The sequence below is a fragment of the Pipra filicauda genome, unplaced genomic scaffold (assembly GCF_003945595.2).
Source record: "Pipra filicauda isolate LSUMZ 115617 unplaced genomic scaffold, ASM394559v2 scaffold240_size1633699_pilon, whole genome shotgun sequence".
Classification (NCBI taxonomy): Eukaryota; Metazoa; Chordata; class Aves; order Passeriformes; family Pipridae; genus Pipra; species Pipra filicauda.
Window position 1 is genome coordinate 634,002 of NW_024104355.1, and position 19,445 is coordinate 653,446.

Consider the following 19,445-nt stretch of genomic DNA (forward strand, 5'->3'; position numbering starts at 1 on the left):
GAGGAGCAACAAACAGAACTCAGCAAGAAATGCAGAGAGTGGAGCCTAGCATCCCAGGTGACACCCTGTTCAGAATCTACAAATAAACTTCTTGTTTTCAGATCTGAGCAGCCCTCTATCATCTACAAACTGGTAACCAACATGTGCTGGCAAAAAGTATGCATCTCCATCTCCCTCTGCTGTCGAGTCCTCAGAAAACAACGAACTTCTATAGTGTCAGCAAAAGGAATTCAGGAACAGCCCAGAATAGAGTTTCCAACCCTATTCGTGACTTAGGAGAATAAATACAGATTTACGAGACAAAACTATATAGACTGAAAACGTTAAATCAGAAGCAAAGGTTGCGTTTGGGATTTTCTACCACCCCTCCTCTCTAGCTTTTCAATGCCTGTGCTACTTCAATGCAAGAGCAAGATAATTCGAAGTAAATATGCAATTCTTAAGAGATTAAGTATATTATTTTCTCTACCCACCCTAATTTAATCCTATTCTGAGAATTTTTTTAATTCTGAAATGTGGACTGAATGAAGCAAACTCCAGCAAAGTCTCAAATCAGTTCCTTTGTTATATCTCACCTCCTACCTCAGAGCAGTTTATCTACCCTCCTCACAACATAAAGTCTCAATTAGAAAAAAAAGCAGTACATGAGCATATGAAATTTCTCAATTCTTAGCAGTCCTCAGACTACAGGCTCTTAAAATTCAAGCTAAATCTGGGCTTTGGTTACCGTGAGGACACAGAATTTGCATGTTTATTAAAAAACAACTACCACTACTCTTACACCAGATTTCAACTCCATCACAATGTAGACGCTTTTTGCTTCCAACCAAGGTACAGAATGCTTCCAAGGCAGTATGCTCCTTATGCTAAAGAAAGTGAATTCAATAATCAATGTAGAATCTATTTGAATGCAGTTGTAATAAAAATTGATGAGAAAGAGATTATAGACAGAGAATGCTAATACAGTAACATGTATTCCTCAAAAAAAAAATTGAGGGTATATATGGATCCTCCTTGGTGGTGGTGGCAGGATTAAGTTCTTTTAATTTGAAACTGAATCTGATGCAGAAAAATAGGTTTCAGTACAGACAATAAGAAATGTAAATTTTTACCCATAGCATTTTCAGTCATTTATTTTAGGCTGTAGATGTGATTTGTTTCTATTTTCTCTTCCCACCCATTTGTGAGAACCAGACTTCAATGAGATAAGAAATAGAAGTTCACAGTATTTTCTCTCCTAACTTTAGATGTCTACAGTGTGATCTACTGTTCCCCATGCATCTTAAAACAGGAAAAGTAATACCAGAAGGGGCAGTTGCCATTAGACTTGTATTGGTCAGCATAGCTTGAGCCCATGTGCACAAATTCCCATTTATTTCATAAAACAAAGAACTAAATAGAAAAAATTATCTTAATGTACAAATACTTAAAGACTTATGAACCAAAGCCAAGTGCACAGCTTCAGAATAATTCACAACTTGCACTATAGCATGATATTTATAGACACATTTGTCCTGTACTGTTTTCTTGACAAAAATAACATATAGTACTATTTGCTGCAACTTTAAGTAAGTGTTCACTAAAAGCTATACATTATATTTGCAATATTGGTAAAAACATATGGGGAATGGCACCAAAACAAGAAGGAACAGCAAGGTACTGCTCAGCCAAAGACTGAACAAGTATTATCGTTTAAGACTTATTTCTTTTTTATTTTGCACATTAGTCTTCACCCACATGAACTGAATTTAACATAGATGTTTTTACAGAAACTTATCTATAGCTTCCATAGTTGTTAGTGATTCATGTACCAAAAGACATCCACCAGTTTCTTATATATGCTGTTTTCTTTCATCAATCAAAATGGCTATGAAATTTCACCATTTTACTATTAACTTTGTTATGAAATAATTATTACCTTTAATATTAACAAGCTTCTAGTTCTACTCAGAAATACCACAGAACAATTTACTCCAACAACTGCATAGCAATATACTTACTTGTATATTGCTTTTCTCATCTTTAAACTAAGCTTCACTATTTCAGTACAGGTGACTAATCAAATTTGAAGTCAGTCTGAATTATTTAGTAATAACATGTATCTGATGTTAGATTCTACAAAGGCTTCAACTTATATACAAGAGAATTCATCAAGTCAATGTTGAGAAAGAATCAACTGTAAAGAAAAACTTCACCTGCTTCTGAGGAAATGAAAAAGCCTCCTTCCCAACTGTGTTAAGGGCAACATGATGCTGCCCCTCCAAAATAAGCTGCTTGTTGTCTTCCACAACATATGCCTACACAACATAATACAAAGACAAATACAAAACAAATATTTTTAAGATCAGAAACTATCATAAGTTTCACAGTACAGAATTACTGACTTCCCCCAACTTAAGCAGAACCAGCTGTACTGGTCAAAACCTAGAGGTTAGCATGACATATTTATGCCAATTTCTACTACTTAATATTTGCATTCTGGTAAATGAGATCCTTTTCTTCAAAGCCAACTGGGTCACTCTTACAGTAAGAGCAAACATAACAAACCTCTTAGTTTAAGATTTCGTAATTTTCTCTTTTAAAAGAGAATTTATAATAACTGAGTGCATCCAGAGCAATGTAAAACCATTTAAGGATACTTATCACAGTAATAGATATTAAGACTCTCTTTGCTTCTTGCACCATTTTAGTTCATTTGCCTATTTCCAGAAAAACCCTCACCCATAAATTTCATATACATACGCTTGAAAGTTCAGGATGCCATATTAAATTATTTTCTAACAGTAATGTTTCATGTCCAAATTACCACAAAGACCACAACCATACATACCTTCCACAGTACTACAATGTTCAAATCGACTTCACTGCATCTTTGTATCAATCTGACTGTCTCATCAAATGATTGTTTTGCTGCCCTTTGAGACGCATGAGGATGAGATTGCACATGTGTTCTTTTCAATTCAGAGGATAAACTTTGGAAAAAAAAGTCTGCACAAGGACTGGCAGAACTTATTATCTACAAGAGAAAAAAAAGCAAGGAAGTGTTCAGAACAGGATGCAAGCTTACACAAGTTGCTCTAACAGAGCTCATCACTGTACTATTTCAGTTCCATTATCTCATCTCACTTTGCTTCCCTTTGCAAACCTACTGGATGCCAGACATCTTGGTTTCCATGCTTGACCTGTTAAGAGTTCAGCACTGTCTAAAGGGCTGTTTAAGGCAACATAGGGAAACAGCTATAACTTACTGATTTAAAACTACAAATACCAAACTTGGAAACAAGGGGTTTGATTATTACCACAAAGCAGACTACTGTGATATATATGAAGTATAGCAGACAGAGCTGAAGCCTCCAACTAACTCACGTGCAAGTCATTTTTGCTTATCAGTATTTTCCTCAGGTTAGATAGAATTATATATCTAAGTTAGAAACATAAATTTTGCTAGCAATAGCACAGATAATAGATTGCATATCATATCCCCCATGTGTAAGTGGCACGAACAGAAGTTTGCCACCGTTTGTGCCAAGCTCTTCCAACACCAAAAGTCTGATAAGGAAACTGGTTTTTAAGAGTGACAGCAATGATACTGTCTCCTGCTAGAAACAACAGGATAAGCAAAAAACTTTAGCTTCCCAACCCCTCCCTTTCAAAACTGTGACCTCTTCCAGAATATGGTGTTGCAGAGCTGCTAATTATTGCATTAGCAGAATACCAATACCCAGGGAGAAAACCTGTTTTTGGACTAACTGCCCAGGAGGAAGGGCTCCCTCCCCATTCCCCTGTTGTAATAAAATATTCTCTAGGAAAGCTAAAGTTCATGCAGCTCAGATTCCAACTTTTTAAATGTAAGGAGAGATCATCTACCTCAGATTTTCAGTTCTAACTTCAATTTATATGCCTATGAAATGAAATGAAACGGTAGCAAACTGGTTTTCTTTGGCTTTTACAAGCTGAATACATATAGGAAAAATATCCATTCTGCATAAAATAAGCAATCTCACATCCAGCTACATAAATCCACTACGCAGATTTCTGATCTGATACAGGTGGCCTATGTTCCTCAGGTTTTGGAAAAGCATTTGCCGTACCAAGATCATTCGCTAAAAGGATTCTTCAAGACAAGAATAAGCTGTAATTACAATTTTTAACTTGTCTTAGTAAAAATACAATTAGGAACAAGAATCTTGACATCCACAGACCTCTACTAGAAAACTAGAGGGATGAGATGTATTGGAAATAATTGTTCCAAAGAGCTGAAAAGGAAGCAAAAGCATTAGCAAAAAAGCTAGCACTGCAATATGATCCCAAAGTAGTTCGACTGTGGAGCTGGGATCTTAAAATACCTGACTATACACTACCTTGTTACCTTACCTTCTCTTTGAACAAAGAGAGCTGACCTAGGAGACAAAAAAGTTTTTGATACGCAAAACTCAACTTTCCAAATATGAAAGCACTGCTCCCATTTTTAAATTTTAAAAAAGGCTTTCACTGGGATACTTTCGCATGAGAAGGATACCTTGCACAGGACAAAATACACAGTTGTACCCATTCACCTACCTGTTCATTTCCAAAGACAATGTCTGCAAATGTGTAATTTTCTAAGGGATAAAAAGAGAAGGCATTGTTTTAGCATCATGAGAAGTCATAACTTCAGAATTCAGTATCCAAAGAGTATTTTCTTCAAAAGGTTACTACATTCAGGAAACAACCTACCTTCCGAGTTTTTGCATCTGACCGCTTTAAAACATAACTTTGCTCTCTCTCTGCTAGCAAGTTTAGTATCTGAAAGAAAAAGGTTGCAAGATTTTTTTCACCCTCAGCATAATCAGAGTCCCTCAGACAAAAGTAAGCCTTGAACATTCACAAATAGGAAATACACTGATGATACCCAACAAGCATAACTAATCAGGCAGAGCAATGGCATGGTAGAAAGAAGATGGTAGAAAGAAGATGCATCTTCTGCTGACCCTTTCCATCTCCTCCTACAGGAGGAAGTGAGCCATAATACATAAAGGAAATGCAGAGAAAGAACGAAGGAATGGAAGACAAAAGATTCAGCTTATCATCTGACTGGTTCACCCTCAACATTCATACAAGAAGAATATATGTCTATACTAATTTTTAGGTACATAAAATGTCAGCATACAAGTAAAGGTAACATTTTTTAGATACAATAACAGAACTTTTGGTTTTTTTGTCTGAGACAGTCAGCCTTGTCAACAACTAGCAGCTTGCATTAGCTAAGGCAGGATACAGCACTAGCAATTTTGGTATATTACTAATACCTGAATATTTAAAGCACTTGCCAAATATGTCAATCAGTTAAATTCAACACTGACATAATTCATTAAGAGTAAAGGGATGCTGAAACACATTTCTTATAAGCCAAGTTATCATCCACCCCAGACAAGGAGCACAACATCACAGAAATAATTTACCTGTAATTAAGTTAATTTTTAAAATTAATGAAGTCTGAAAAAGTTATCTGACAATATGCTTTTCTTGAAACACTAGTAAAAGAAAGGCTTCAGTTTCTGGAAACTAATTATTCTGAAAGCCAAATTCAGCTCCTCATAAGATTCTTTTAAATCTTCTTATCAGGCAGGACCTAGACTTGCCATCATTTTGGTGATACACACCTTTGTCTCCAGAGATGTTAACAGATTTTTGAAGCTTCCAGTGCTTGCTATTACTTGAAACTTGCACTATATGAAATTCCTTAACGCCTGTCTCACTCTAAGGAAGAGACAAAAGCAATGTCAAATAAGACCAATCACAAATGTGATGTGCAAGGTGGCACTGTTAGAATCTTAACTCATTATTTACACCATCCATAACACAGTACTAAGAGACAAGGAGAGATTTAAAACCCACTGTAATGTAAAACAACAGTCCCAGCTCGCAGTAACTTCTGATTCCAGTAAATAAAGCCACAGAAAGAGGAAATAAAGATCCCCCAGAAAAATACCTACAAGCTAGTGCTTTAGTTCAAGACAACTTTAACAAAAACTAGGTTTGTTTAACTCCAATGCAGAACACTGTCCACAAGGCCACTTAGTTCCTAAGATTACTTTAGGAACATTGCTAGGTCACAAATCCTAGAAATTCAAGATTTATTTTGCTTTTACATATATATACACAATGAAAAGTAGCTTTCAGAGTTGGTTTCCTTTCTCATAAAGAGTGAGGTGGTAATGGAAAAGCCTCGCATTGTTAATGTGGTAAGTACTTGGTAAAAACATTCCTTCCTCCTTAAATGAGGAATGGACAATACTAACTGTAGTAACTGAAAAAAAACCAAGAATGTGCACACCTTTAAAAGAAAATGACAAATCAGCTCAGTGAATCCACTATCAACTAAGTGTCTAGGAACTCTGTGAACAGAGGATTCAATTACCTTGCTTTGGGATTGAAAAAATGAGAGCAGCTTTACCAAAAAAACAAGTAGATTTAAATTAGTGTGGTATGAAAAATGAAATATTTTCATCTGCTTTACTAAGTCAATAGATCACAACAGACAGATCTGTATTTGGATTATATTAGCAAAAATGTCTTTAGAGTTTGATTATAAATGTAAACACAAACTTCCTTCAAGCTGGAGTTTAATTCTGTCTTTGACATTACCATTGAATTTACCAGCGTTTCCACTGAAAGGTGGAAGAGGGCATTGTCTCATTCAAAATTATTTTGGAAGTTGCAATCATCAGGAATATTCATCAATTTGGAATAAACCTCCCTAAAAAAGACTTCAAACCATAGTTCTGAAATTTGATTAGGACAGCAGACTTCCAGAGAGTTGAGATGTAACAATGTTAATACCCTTTCCAACAGTAATTGAAACGGTCAAATATGCAAGTTTATTTAGTGTTTGCAAAGTTGCTGTAGGAGAACCTTTTACTTGAGTCTTGGTTTCAGTGTGACACATTTGCTGAGCTTTAGAACAGTTGTTATTATTACTAAAAATAACTTACAGTATTGCTATTTTCTACATCGACAAACACCAGCATGTTGTCCCCTCTGCCTTCTTCATCTCCAAGTGCATTACTTCTGCAGACAGTAGCTCGAATGTGCAGAGACCGGCTGGTACAAATAACCGCAGTGTGCCTTAATACTCTATGACTAGGAAAAGAGGGGGAAGAGGAAGGGAAGGAAAGGAAAAAAAAAAAAAAGACAACATTCTAAATAACCAGGACTGCTGCCTAGAACAACACATCAAGAAATTTAGCTTATATGTTTGTCAATATTAAGGTCATTAGACAATTCATTAATTTCAACCAAATACACACTTTTTTTTTTTAGCTCCACATCAAAACTATACTATTTTTTAAAACCATGCTTCATGAGTAGGTGCTGTTCAAACATAGTCTCTTAGCCAGTATGAAACACTGTAAAAAAAGGCTCACCTGTTACCATGAAAATACATCAGAAATATTTCAGGTGTAAGACAACTGGCACAGTAAAAACAACAGACATATACTGGCACAGGGATATCATTAAGCTAATTAATGCCACCACTTTGGAAAATAGTTTTTGAGTAAATAAGTCATAGAAGGCTCACTAGTTAGCCACATCTCTTGCATAAGCATTTCCTAAAAAGCACTTAGAATACCACTGCATTCAACAAGTTCTGCTGAACAGAGAACCTTCTAGAACAAAACCATTGCTACTCTGCCTGTTTCCAGGTATGCTCAACCTTCAGGACAGCAGGCCCTTTGTAAAAGTTATCTTCCTGTTTTTCATGAGATGAGTAAAGTTCCATCCTTGGAAATCACCAAAACACACGAGTTTTTCCCCATGAAGAAGCTCCTAGGTTACCGTAACTTCCATGTGGAAACATTTTAGAGGCATGGAAAAATTTGATATGCATTACCTACTAAATATGTTGAATCATCATGTGACACTTGTTTTCAGACGGGGGAAAAAAAAAAAAAGAGTGACTTCCTAAATTCTACTTCACATGTCACAATCTACAAAATAAACAGTTTTGCAGTTAATATCCAGATATAAAGATGCCTATATAGCTTTCAGGTGGCACAAATTAAGTAATTTTTGAACATTTAAAAACTCTGCTCAGTCTACAAAAAGCACTCTTAAACCAGAGCACTTTGCTTAAGATCCCCCCAAAATTTCAGTGCAGCAGGGAACATGTACATTCCCCAAACAACCATCTTCCATCTCTCAAACGCCTCCATTTCTGAATACTATGAGGAGAAATTAGTTCTACATTGTACAGGAATGAATTCCCTATTCCTACAGGCTACCTAAAAGCCAAATGAAAAGTTAACTTTGGTATTTCAGAAGCTACAGGAAAACCTCCACAAAGGGTGCATTTGTATTACTTCAATTTCAAGAATATGCTACTGATCCAATCTCTTAACCATCTTCAATTTACACTGCTTTGATTTACATTACAGACCAGTCTCACAGCCCATGAACATTGTTTCTCTCAGAACTAGCCCGGAAAATAAGCTTCAGCCACAGGAAGACATTCAGTCCATGTTACTAGAGCTCATCTGAAATAGCCCTGCTCCCCACCATCGTCCTGAATACGGATAGTACAGGCACCAGGTGTGCTGGTTTGGGCTGGGATAGTAGCAGACAATGTTTTGGACTGTGCTGGAAACAGTGTTGATAACACAGGAATGTTGTTACTGCTGAGCAGGCTTACACAGAGTCAGGGTCTTTGCTGCTCCTCATCCCTCTACCGAGGAGGCCAGGGATGCACAAAAAGGTGGGAGGGGCCAAAGCTGGGAGAGGTGACCCTAACTAACGGAAGGGATATTTCATACCATATGGCATCAACAATAAAACTAGGGGGAAGGACGAAGCAGGGACAAGTTTGGCCTAACAGCATATGTCTTTCCAAGTAACCATTATGCATGATGGAGCCCTGCTTTCCTGGAAACCTGCCTGCCCATGGGAAGTAGTGAATTGTTTTGACTGCATGCACAGCTTTTGCTTTACTTATTGAACTGTCTTTATCTCAACTCACAAGTTTTCTCACTTTTACTCCTCCAGTTCTCTCCCCCATCCCACTGGGGGGTGAAGTGAAAGAGCAACTGGAGTTAAACCACACCACCAGGTTCACTCCTCATAGCCTGCACTACACTTCTTCAAAGGCCTTTGAAGAACACGTTTCTCAAAAAAGCTACCCTCCTTAGCCTCAGACACAGGTAAGACATAAAAACTCAACTTGCTACCTTTTCAAGTACAGTTCAAAAAAAGCACTAATTGTTAGCTTGTGGTGTCAAACTTGACTGTCCACTCTGCCATGATGAAGTCTATACATGTCAAACTTGGTATTTAACACCTCCAAAGAGAATAACTTTCATCACAATACAATTACTAACCACATTTTAACTAAGAACGAAATCTTTTATTCAAAGTAGACAAGATTTTGTTTCATAACATGCAGAAACAATTTAAGTCGTGATTTTTCACCCTATGTCTCAGAAAGATGTGCTTTCAGAGACACTAAATACAAACAAGGTTTGTATTAACAGAATTCCATTAACCCTTCCTTCTATTATATTTTAATAATTACTACTTCAATGGAAGCAGTGTAGGCTACATAATTTCATATGGATATTAGACCACAGAGTAGAAAAAACATTGCTTAGAATAGCAGGTAACTGGCCATTTTTACATCATCGCAACAATGGTGAGAATTCATGAAGTTTTACTTCTATGGTTACAATGTTTATAATGTGTCTAATAAGTATGACAAAAAAGGTAGATTAAAAAAAAAACTTACCACATTTTTGAGTGTCTTTTAATACTTTCATAGTAAAACAAGAAGTTAATTTCATGAACACCTTCTTCATCTGGTCCCCGTAACCACATTGGCAGCTGCACTGAAGCCCCAGGAAGAAGAACAGCATCAGGAAGTGGAACCTGTATTACTTCAAGTGAACCTCCTGTGCCAACCCCAAAGTCTGCAGAAGAAGCTGAAGACAGCAGTGCTGTTCGCACAGAGGTAGGATCTGTCACAACAGTCTTGTAAGCACTACAGTTCTCAGAAGCTGAGGGACTTAGTGGCGTTAGAACAGCAGTATTTCCACCAAAAGTGAAAAATTCTGGATGCTTGGACACAACCTTCAGCGCAGTAAGAGGACACTTGCTTACGTTCACAAATTCTACATATGCTTTTCTGATTTCTCCACAGAGAAGCCCTGTAGGAAAATTTATAAAGAATACCTGTATGGGAGAGAAAAGGAGAAAATAAAAGCCTGAACACTGAGCCAAGTTACGAATACCCCAAGAAACAACCACCAACACATTCAAGCTATACTACTGCCTAGAGCTTCCCGAGGAGGGGAGGTGGAGAGGGAGGCATGGATCTCTTCTCCTTGAAATCCAGTGAGAGGACACATGGGAATGGCTCAAAGTTGCACCAGGGGACGTTCAAACTGGACTTTACGATGCATTTCTTTACCAAGAGGGTGGTCAAACACTGGAACAGGCTTCTGAGAGAGGTAGTCGATGCCCCAAGCCTGTCAGTTTGGACAATGCCCTTAACACAGTGTAACTTGGTCAGGCAGCTGGACTAGATGATCACTGTAGGTTCTGGCTAGCCAAACTATCCAACTCCGTAAGGTGTTGTCATTAACCACTTAGTCAGATCACTTTCATAACCCCAGTAAGGAAAAGCACTGTGTTTTAATTAACCAACTGGAATAAATATTCTAGATGAATGGCAAGCAAACAGAAAAAAAGCTTCTTTGCCCATTCCCCCTCACCTCAAAATCTGGCTACAAAAGCTGTTGCCAACTAAAATTCTAAACAGAATATAGCAGTTTCAGAAGAATGTTAACTTTGAGGCTTCAAGTTTCACTTGGGAAAAGCCCACACAAGTTCATCACTGACAGCTCAAAAATTACCTGGAAAGATTTTGGCATTAATAAAGTCCAAGACTTCACTGTTAGAATTACATTTATAAACTCTGCATTCAGCTATTTTCTCAAAACTGCCAATAGAAAGTAGCTACATACCTCCAACAAAGGCATTTCCTCTGTGATAATGGGATCTAAACGTCGATCGGGTCCATATTTAATTGATGTTTTTTCCTCCTTTGTGTTATTAAGTCGAGGCCCTTGGATTTCTAAATCTTGTCGTCCTCGTACAGATAACCCATTGGAAACAAACTTTCCTGAAAAAAGATTTAAAACATTTGATTTTTTTTCTTTTTTTGTAACTCAGCTTTTCTTCTGAGAAGTGATCCAAAGCTCCCTACCCAATCTCAAAAGTAATTTTGATTTTTCTATTTATTATTTGGCACATGCGGTGCTCATTGTTTAAGCAGCATCACTGACAAAGAACTATTCGAAGCTTACTGTCACACATCAGACATGGCTACTGCAAATTCAAACACCCAGTCATCCACTGTTGTGGACTAATTCTGCCCTTAGATAGTTTGACTACAACTAGGCAGGGAGCAGCAGACATGGTGCATTTATTTCCTTTCCCAGTTTCCACCAAGTTGGAAGTCACCTAAAGGATTATTTCCTTCAGACAGACACCTCTCCAAATGTTTTTTACTGAAAAGGTTTACAGTCTGTAGATAAACAAGCTTCATTATTTCTTTCAGACAATTTCCAATGTGTTTTAATCCCCATTTCATCTAAAAATTAAGTTTTCCCTGCAAGAGACAGTTTCAGATGAATGACTCAAAAAACCATGTAACATGCAATTAATAAGCCATTTATATGTTAGTATAAAGGAAAGAGAAGTCAAGTCAAGATGCTAAAATTATATCAGCCAAATTTAAATTTGGGAATGTATGAAAAGAACTTCAGTGTAAAATTTAGACAGAAGTCGAAAGTTAAAGCAAAAAGATGTAGAAGAAAATTGAATGCCAAGAGTGTCAATGAAAGTTGTTATAGATTCAACACGGCAGAGACGGAACATTTAAAATTTCGATTTTTTACTGGTTTCAGAATTTCCACAGATTTAAAAAGAGCAATAGCGTATGGGTCTGGCATCCCTCCTCATGGGATTCCTAGAGGTGCCAATTCACTCTTTTCACATTTCAGTTGTTTCCCTTATTTCTACACCCCTACCTGATGGAAGGTCTTGCATCATGATAGTCAAACACTAGAATTTAGTTCTACTGCAGAAGCCATGCCTCGCCCTTCCAGAGACACACAACTTAAGGTAGTGACACACTTACCTGACTGTAATCCAATAGAAGGATCTATTCCATCTAATGTCACAGCACCTTGAACAGTGCCAAGATTATAAACGACTCCCAGAATATGTAGCTCCCCTGTTTGATGGGGAAAGAGCTTTAGTCTTGCCTGTGGAGATATGTTAAATTTTTGTTGTTGTTGCTACTAGAAAGAAGTGTTATTACATTTAAATGTCCAATTGCTAAACACACTCACAGCTACATTTACCTTACAAGTGTGTCAGATGTAACTGCATCAATAACTACAGGTCACTTACTGGATTCAAAATTTCATACACAGCATTTACCAAATCAGGTCACAGCTGAGAAATGCTCATTACATTAGGAAAAAAATCCTAAAAGTTAATTTTTATTGTGCTTAACAGAGGCAGAGTCATAAAATGGTTGAAGTAGAACAGACCTTTGGAGGTTATTTTGTCCAACTTCCCTGCTCAAGCAGGGCAACCTAGAATCAGCTGCCCAGGACCTCATCCAAATGGCTTTTAACATCTCCAAAGATGGAGACTTCACAATCTCTCTGGGCAGCCTGTGCCAAGTGCTCACGCACCATCACAGTTAAAAAAATAAGTGTTTTCTGATGTTCAGGTGGTGCCTCTTGTGCCCACTGCCTCCGGTCCTCTCACATCCTCCTTCAGATATTTATACACATTGATGAGATACATGAAGTAATGGAACTTCTGAATCAGTCATGCCTTCTGTAAGTTTAGCATTAAGTTCATATCATAACAAGTCTGAATTCCACTCTAGGGTTCAACACTGAAAAGACCATTTTTAAAACAAGGTACAGTACTTACCACTTTTGTCTCCTCACTATTAATTAAAAATTCTGCTATTGCTTCAGTCCCTACCATATCTTCATCACACGTTCCCTGAAAAGAAGAAACAGCTTTTCAGATACTATTACTCCTAAGCAGAGAAAGTGCCATAAATAATACCTCTAACACCTTTCCTAAAGTGTTCAGGGGAAAAAAGCATAGAAATTTCAAACTGCAGACAGTTGGGACAAGCATGTGCTGCATGCCCAGCTTCTCAGGATTTCTGAATTAAAAAAGCAGCTTGAGAGATCAGTAAACATTTATTAAGAAGAAATTTAAGATTTAGCACTACAAATTGGAACCAGTCCCAGTCAGTTTCACTGATATTCACAGAAGCATTTATCATATCATTAAAGTAGCAGTTCAGAACAGAACAGAAAGGAAAGTGTATTGTAAGCCTTGAGACTTAGTTATATGAAACCATGTTTATAACTCCAGGAAGTACTTACAGCAACCTTTAGAGACCACTATGTTCCAAATGCTTTTGGCCAGGAAAACAAGATATTTAGGAATTTACTGTAATATTCAGTATTAGAACATATTAAACCCCTTAAAACATGGATGTGACAACAGTCCCTCAGAGGTTTTGGCAGCATTAGTTGAAACATTAAGTTAAACAGTAGTAAAATTGTCCATCTAAAGCGTTCATAACATTCATTTTTAATACATTTTCATTTTTCTTCTAATTGAGATACCAAGATGTTCCTATGTCATATGAGCGGTTTTTCAGAACACACATTTCACTATGCACACTAGTTCAAATAAGAAAAAGGTATTTGATAATTTATCTATTGACACTGCAATTCATTTCTGCTTGTCAAGGCTAGCAAGACTCAAAACAGACGTAGTACACATGCAATGAAATCTTGTAAGTAATTTTTTTTTAATTTACACTTAAACCATAATGTTTAATGCTTACACTTAAATGTTTTCATACTACAGAATTTTGAATACTTAATATGTACTCCATAAATGTAGCTATTTGGTTTGGGTTGAAAAAGAATGAAGCTTTCCTTACCTGCTCTTTTGTTTCTCCATCGTGCTTTGCATTGAAGTCTTTAGGTTGAAACTTCCACAGCAATGAAAGGTCAGTCAAAAGAAGTGGAACTTTGAGAGGGTTTCGGAAGGACACTTCTACAGTTATCGGTTCTATTAAAAAAGTGCAAGAAAATAATGACAACAGGCTTTCCCCCTCACAATCTGAAGGTTCACTTATCTCACAGCATTCATGTGCAAACAACTTGCACAAGAACATTGGTTCAAGTCTACAGTAAGACAAGAAATACTGCACAAATTTACCTAACTCGCTTTATTTCTTTATTAGTGAAGCGTAAAAATCTTGACTTTACCTTCTATCACAGCAAGCGGAAATTTGGAGTTATCCGAGTAGCGATTTAAACAGAACTGTGTTGGTTGAAAGTTTGAAGGTATTGTTCCTTTATTTATCACAGACACAACCTGCTCTTCAAGCTCCTTCCACTGCTGTGATGATTCTGAGTCATACTCCTGATCCAGACTTATGTGCGTAGCTGCCTGCTTTTCACCTGGTAGGAGTACAGCAGTTTTAGAAGACAAGAAAAGCTGCAACACAGGGCTCCTCTGGCGGTTTGGTAAGTATTCTTAAAATATTTTAAGTTCTAGGTCACTACCATTTTTATGTTACAATTGATTTAAGACAGTGAATTGCAAGACAACTTGAAATAAACAATGGAAGACAATACTGAGAATAATTTGAGTATAGTTGTATTTGGAAATTGTGGACTTCCCAGATTATAGCATGCCACATGGTATACTCAGGTTACAGATAATTTTTACTTTAGGATGGACTAGAGCCCCACAGTACAGCCATGGTTTATGTAGTAATTTCTTTACATTCAGGAATCAAAGTGTTTCAAACGTTTAATCCAAGAGCAAGTTAACTGTAAAGCTAATTTCTAGCACTGCCACTAGCACCTAGCATTTGCTAAAGCATTAATAATCCCTTTCATGAAGTTCATTACAGACTTGTATTGAAGCTTTCCAGGTATGAAAAACAGTGGTAGTCAGCACAACCACATACATGGATTTCGTGTTTACACAGGAAGTCTGGAAACATCGAGCAAGTATAAGCTTTTCTTTCAAAATATTTTTTAAGAATTTACCCCGTCACATTAGTTTTACATAATAACAGAATTTTTTTAAATAACACCAAGTGTTGCATATATTTTGGTTCCCCAAATAAGGGACTTCAATCTGTTCACATAAGATATTCTAACCTTCTGCTGGTCTTCGATCATGCCCGAAGAAAACACGGGTTGCTGAGCTGTTAATATATGGTAAAGGAAGCTGTGGCAAGGGACCATCAGGCGATAGCTGGGTTGCATTCTGGAGCAAAGGAGGAAAAAACCAGCATCATGCCATTATGCAAATACATGGATCTCCGTGCTGTACATTAGCAATGGCTGAACAATAAGGAAGCCAAGTTAAAAGCACTCAATGTCTGAACAGGGAGCACTTTTAAAATGGTATAATTTCCATTAACTATTTTGACAGTCTGAAGGAGAATTTTTTTCCTTCAATAAGAATTAACAGTTTGTGAAATCTTTACAGAAAAAGAGAATAATTATTTTAATCCATCGCTCTAATCCCTGTTGTGGTTGCATTACAAGCTTTATGTGATGCAAAGCTTGACTCTAACTCAGAATTTGATAAACTGCACTAACTACCCCACCACCACTAAACAAGATTCTCACCACAGCTGAGCTATAGACTCAAACACCAGTCTTTTGTAAGGTCTACCATAACTTAGCAAACACCACAGAAATTCTGTTTATAAGCTTTAAAATACAGTAAGTATCTACATGGCTGCAATTTGCATGGTGATAACAGCAGTGAACACCCCATAATGTATAGGGTATACACTGCAATCCAGAATCACTCATGAACTTACAGCCAACTCAATGAGTCATTCAATCTTTAAATACACATATTAAAGAATAAAATTCACTGCAACATGGAGGGTGACGGAGCTACCTAGTCTTTATGACATATTTACTATCAAAAGCCTCAAAAATTATAAATTGAACAGAACAGATCCACTTCCTCTAAAAAGCTACTGAACTATCATAACCTGGAATTCAGCTGTGACCTTAAAAAGAAGACTTCATTTTAATAAAAATACATACATTACAATATACACTGTTGTAATAACAGACACCAACACCAATCAGTGAAAGTGCGCTTACTACATATATGAGACGCAGCGTATATGGGTTTTTTGAAGCCTGACATAAAAAATTAACACATCAACTAGATAAAAAACAACCCTGGGACACGGCAGGTAAGACAGAAAATCATTTAACGACTTAGTAGAAAACTAGTGTTAATAAAATTACTGATTACTCAAGGAACGAAGACAATGTAGTCATTTACCTTATAAACATAAAGATATTCTCTTAAAAAAGCTCCTTGCTGAGCTGGAGGTTGTTTACTGTCATTGATCAAAATATGCCTGAAGGCAGAGACAGCATTGTCCAGCTGACGAAGCGTAAAGGACTGACGGCCAATAGTGAAGTTAATATGGTCTTCTGCAAGAGACCAGCCTTTCCCCTTGTAAACCTGCATGGCTTGACAGTAGCAACGTAAGGCGTGTTTTTTCTGCAAGAAAAAACTAGTTAATTTCTCAAATAATCCCATTATCCACTGATTGTAATTATAACATTATGAAGATTGAACAGCAAGTGAGAAAAGTTACTGTAGTTTTTACCACCCCCCCTGCTAAGTGTAATGTTTGCAGAACTAGACCTTGTAGCACCTGGTCAATGCTAATCGAAGCACAGAAGTGTTCATTCTTACAGTATGGAGCCTAGCCTCCAGATTAAGTTCATGTTTCTAAAGACTAGAGTAACAGGCAGCAAGATTAAAAAGCAAATAACAAGAAAAGACTGCTTTCAAAAACAGTGCTGTGTTGCTCTAGTACTGACTGCTAAAGCTGACAGAGCTCTACTGCCAAGCCTCAGGACATAAGCTAGATTTAACACTACTCATTCCACTCTGTAACTCAACTTTCAGTGTGACACTCTAAGTCAACTGTTGCTCAGCAGACCTATCTGGGACAAAATCCATGCCAAGCAAACCAACAAAACACAGCCCTACAGAACACATAAGAAAAGTTACCCATCATATGAGCCATTGGGAGATAGATGTTCCATTCCCAATCAGCTCCACAGTTCCTTTCCTGCACATACATCAGGACCTGAGTACTCAGTCCCAAATCTAGGTATTGAACAGCTGCACAGACATTCACTGTATAGATAAGTCTCAGCTTCTGAAAAATGGGAACAGCAGTCCCTTATTTACAGCAGTAGTGGGAAAAAAAATCTAAGATATGTTCAAATTGGTATGGTGATGACAGCAAAGTACAAACAGTAAATCCTTAACATCAACACATACTAATGACACTTTAAAATAAGTTATTATAGTACGCAGTTAAGCAGCCTGGCTGACTTCTCTTCAGTAGTATTTTATATTTTGGTGCCTCTAAGGATATGAAAAAGAAAAAAAACCAAACCACCTACATTTCCTGTAACACTGAAAAAGCATTTCTTGGAAACCAGAGTTTCTACAAACATCAGACACAAACAACAAGAGAGCTGTCACATGAAGTCAAAACTTACAAAAATTCATGCACTTTTCCAGGTAAAAAACTCTGATCAATAGCCGTCAGTACTGTACTGTACTGTCATAACAAGACAGGGAAACTACTGCATGAAGAAGACCAAGAAAGGGAGGAAGAATTCCTACTATTCTTCACATCAAAGAAGCCAAGTATACAACAATACTTTCTTTGGTCCTTACCAGGACAATGAAACTGAGATTGAGTAGAGTGGGAGAAAAAAAATCCAAGGCCATAGGGCTTTGTTTCAAATAGAATTTTGATGCCTGTGTTCTCCTGTATTCTTTTGCAATAACAACCTCAGCAGGAATCAAGCACAAGCTATCTTTTAGAAAGTGCATCCCACAACTGAGGCAGAAACAAAGTACACATGTTCCGTCCAACAGACTATGAGTTTATTTACCGTAGCTAGAGAGAGCTGCCCGCAAAGGAAAGCGAATGGAAGTAAAAACAACCTGATATGTATTGGTTTAATTACTGCTAAAGCCTAGGTAGCCACAAAGAAACACTTAAGTTTGTCTTGTATATGCTCACGTATCTACCTCTCAAATAAAACTTGTTTATTTAAGGCACCAGGAAAAACAGATATCTAAATTTTGCTATTATTCTAATAAATAAAGTTTAACAAATACTTAACTCCTGCAATTCACTCTTATCTCAAGAGTAAAAATACTCTTTTGCTCAAATAAAAAGTCTTGTATTTTACTGTGTAAAAAATGAGACCCAGAAATGACACATCACTTAAGTTTCAAGTCCGTGATCTTCAGCGTTACTTCAAATACAGAAGTAAAAGGCTAAGCTGACCAATGCAGAAGTCATTTTCAGAGGATCAAAGAGCTAAATACTGCTGCCACAAAAGAAACCAAGCATCTTTTTCCAGACTAATGACATATTCAACATGTTTTTCAAGTATCAAATACTGGTCATATTGTCCATGTGGAAAGATAATACTTACCTGGCCTGCTTTACTAAACCTGTGGCCAGCCAATATCATATGAAATGCAAACTTTCTAACCATGGGACTTTTCATGTTTATAAAACAATGGGCTGCCTGCTCCAACAGGAGTGCACTGCGAAGATCTGAATCCTATTGAAAAAGAAAAAGAAGAATTAGACTTCAGAGTTAAATAGAAGCAAAAATAACAGTGGCCTTGTTTTAATGGTAAGGGGGACAGTAAGTGCAATAGTACTGTGAGGTTGAAGATTCTTTTATATAAAACCATTATATGCACATGTTGAGCATAAAAAAAATAAGACTAGAAGTATTTTTCACTCATATATGTCTAATGTTCAATACCATCATGTTTCTATTTTTTTCAAATGGAGAGATTTATATACAAGCCTGTTTCAGTATGAGTGACAGAAGAACTATTTTCTGCTTTTGCAGTTACTCAGGCTACAGTTTCTAACACCTACCATTACCTCTGAAGCACTCTGCTACTCTTTCCCTTCCCTCCCCCTGCAGATATTAAGGCTAGAAATAAAAAGTAAGACCTCTAAAAGGATGAAGGAAAAATAAAGGGAGCAATGGAATTTGGTGAATTTGTATCACAAGAACCTGGATCATTTCTTAATAAAGTACAATTTCTTATTATTTCCCCATTCTCTTCTGTCAAGATACAGCTATATTGTTTTAACTCCTCAGAACAGATCTACTTGATTTTAACACAGTTGAACTCCATGCTATCAGTGATGGCCAAGTATGTGTCTGGACTACAAATATACTCTGGGACACCTATATAGTATCCTATGAAGATTTTCCTTGCAACTACAAAAAGGCACCACA

At 36.9% G+C, this 19,445-nt stretch overlaps 1 protein-coding gene across 5 annotated transcripts in view; it reads right to left on the bottom strand.

Annotated features, from left to right (window-relative positions):
- Positions 1-19,445, bottom strand: part of TRAPPC8 (trafficking protein particle complex 8) — a 52,046-nt gene that overhangs the window by 9,995 nt on the left and 22,606 nt on the right. For all 5 annotated transcript variants that reach the window (XM_027750055.2, XM_027750047.2, XM_027750036.2 and 2 more), the window contains 15 exons: positions 18,615-18,746; positions 16,417-16,641; positions 15,261-15,369; positions 14,355-14,549; positions 14,024-14,154; positions 12,985-13,059; positions 12,173-12,299; positions 10,995-11,152; positions 9,758-10,200; positions 6,975-7,122; positions 5,643-5,739; positions 4,717-4,785; positions 4,561-4,601; positions 2,831-3,016; positions 2,196-2,297 (listed from right to left, as the gene is read on the bottom strand). In XM_027750055.2, the coding sequence (XP_027605856.1) occupies positions 2,196-2,297; positions 2,831-3,016; positions 4,561-4,601; positions 4,717-4,785; positions 5,643-5,739; positions 6,975-7,122; positions 9,758-10,200; positions 10,995-11,152; positions 12,173-12,299; positions 12,985-13,059; positions 14,024-14,154; positions 14,355-14,549; positions 15,261-15,369; positions 16,417-16,641; positions 18,615-18,746 (2,238 nt within the window). The remainder of the gene's footprint in view (positions 1-2,195; positions 2,298-2,830; positions 3,017-4,560; positions 4,602-4,716; positions 4,786-5,642; positions 5,740-6,974; positions 7,123-9,757; positions 10,201-10,994; positions 11,153-12,172; positions 12,300-12,984; positions 13,060-14,023; positions 14,155-14,354; positions 14,550-15,260; positions 15,370-16,416; positions 16,642-18,614; positions 18,747-19,445) is intronic.